Below are 829 nucleotides of genomic sequence, written 5' to 3'. Positions count from 1 at the left end.
GCTTCGCTGGCCCAGGGGCAGGGGCGGGCCCGGGCCCGGGGCTGCCCCTCCCCCACCTGGGACACACCTGAGGAGACCTCGGCCAGGTGGGGGAGGGGCGGGGAATCGGGGGAAATTTGGGGGAAATTTGGGTCGGTTTGGGTTCAATTTTGGGTGAATTTTGTGTTAATTTCGGGTTTTATTTTGGGTGAATTTTGGGGTTTAATTTGGGTTAATTTTGGTTTAATTTTAAGTGGCTTTTGAGTGAATTTTGAGTGAATTTTGGGTTAAATTTGGGTCATTATTGGCTTAATTGTGGGTGAATTTGGTATTAAATTCCGGGTTTTATTTTGGGTGAATTTTGGGGTTTAATTTGGGTTAATTTTGGTTTAATTTTAAGTGGCTTTTGAGTGAATTTTGAGTGAATTTTGGGTTAAATTTGGGTCATTATTGGCTTAATTGTGGGTGAATTTGGTATTAAATTCGGGTTGTTTTTGGCTTAATTTTTGGCAAATTTTGGGTTAATTTCAGGGAAATTTTGAGTTAATTTTGGGTGAATTTTTGAGTGAATTTCAGGTGAATTCTGGCTGATTTTTGGGTTAATTCTGGGGCGATTTCAGGTGATTTTGGGTTAAATCTTGGTGCATTTCAACGTGAATTTTTTGGGTGAATTTCTGCTAATTTCTGGGTTAATTTCTGCTGATTTTGGGGTGAATTTTGGGCGAATTTCTGCTGATTTTTGGGTGAATTTCCACTGATTTTGGGTGAAACTTGAAGTGAATTTCTGCTGATTTTTTGGTTAATTTCCTCTGATTTTGGTCTGATTTCTGTGTGAATTTCTGCTGATTTT

General features: G+C 39.6%; 1 protein-coding gene across 1 annotated transcript in view; it reads left to right on the top strand.

Moving 5' to 3' along the window:
• The window catches only part of LOC115949231 (hydroxyproline dehydrogenase-like), a gene marked incomplete at its 3' end in the record, with an annotated part of 5,472 nt that extends 5,386 nt beyond the window's left edge, over positions 1-86 (top strand). The window contains exon 7 of the mRNA XM_031065737.1: positions 16-86. Within this exon, the coding sequence (XP_030921597.1) occupies positions 16-86 (71 nt within the window). The remainder of the gene's footprint in view (positions 1-15) is intronic.
• Positions 87-829: the final 743 nt, after the last annotated feature.

This window comes from Geospiza fortis, unplaced genomic scaffold, assembly GCF_000277835.1.
Source record: "Geospiza fortis unplaced genomic scaffold, GeoFor_1.0 scaffold1443, whole genome shotgun sequence".
NCBI classification, from domain to species: Eukaryota; Metazoa; Chordata; class Aves; order Passeriformes; family Thraupidae; genus Geospiza; species Geospiza fortis.
The sequence above is the reverse complement of the archived record's forward strand: the minus strand, read 5'-3'. Positions and strand labels throughout refer to the sequence as shown.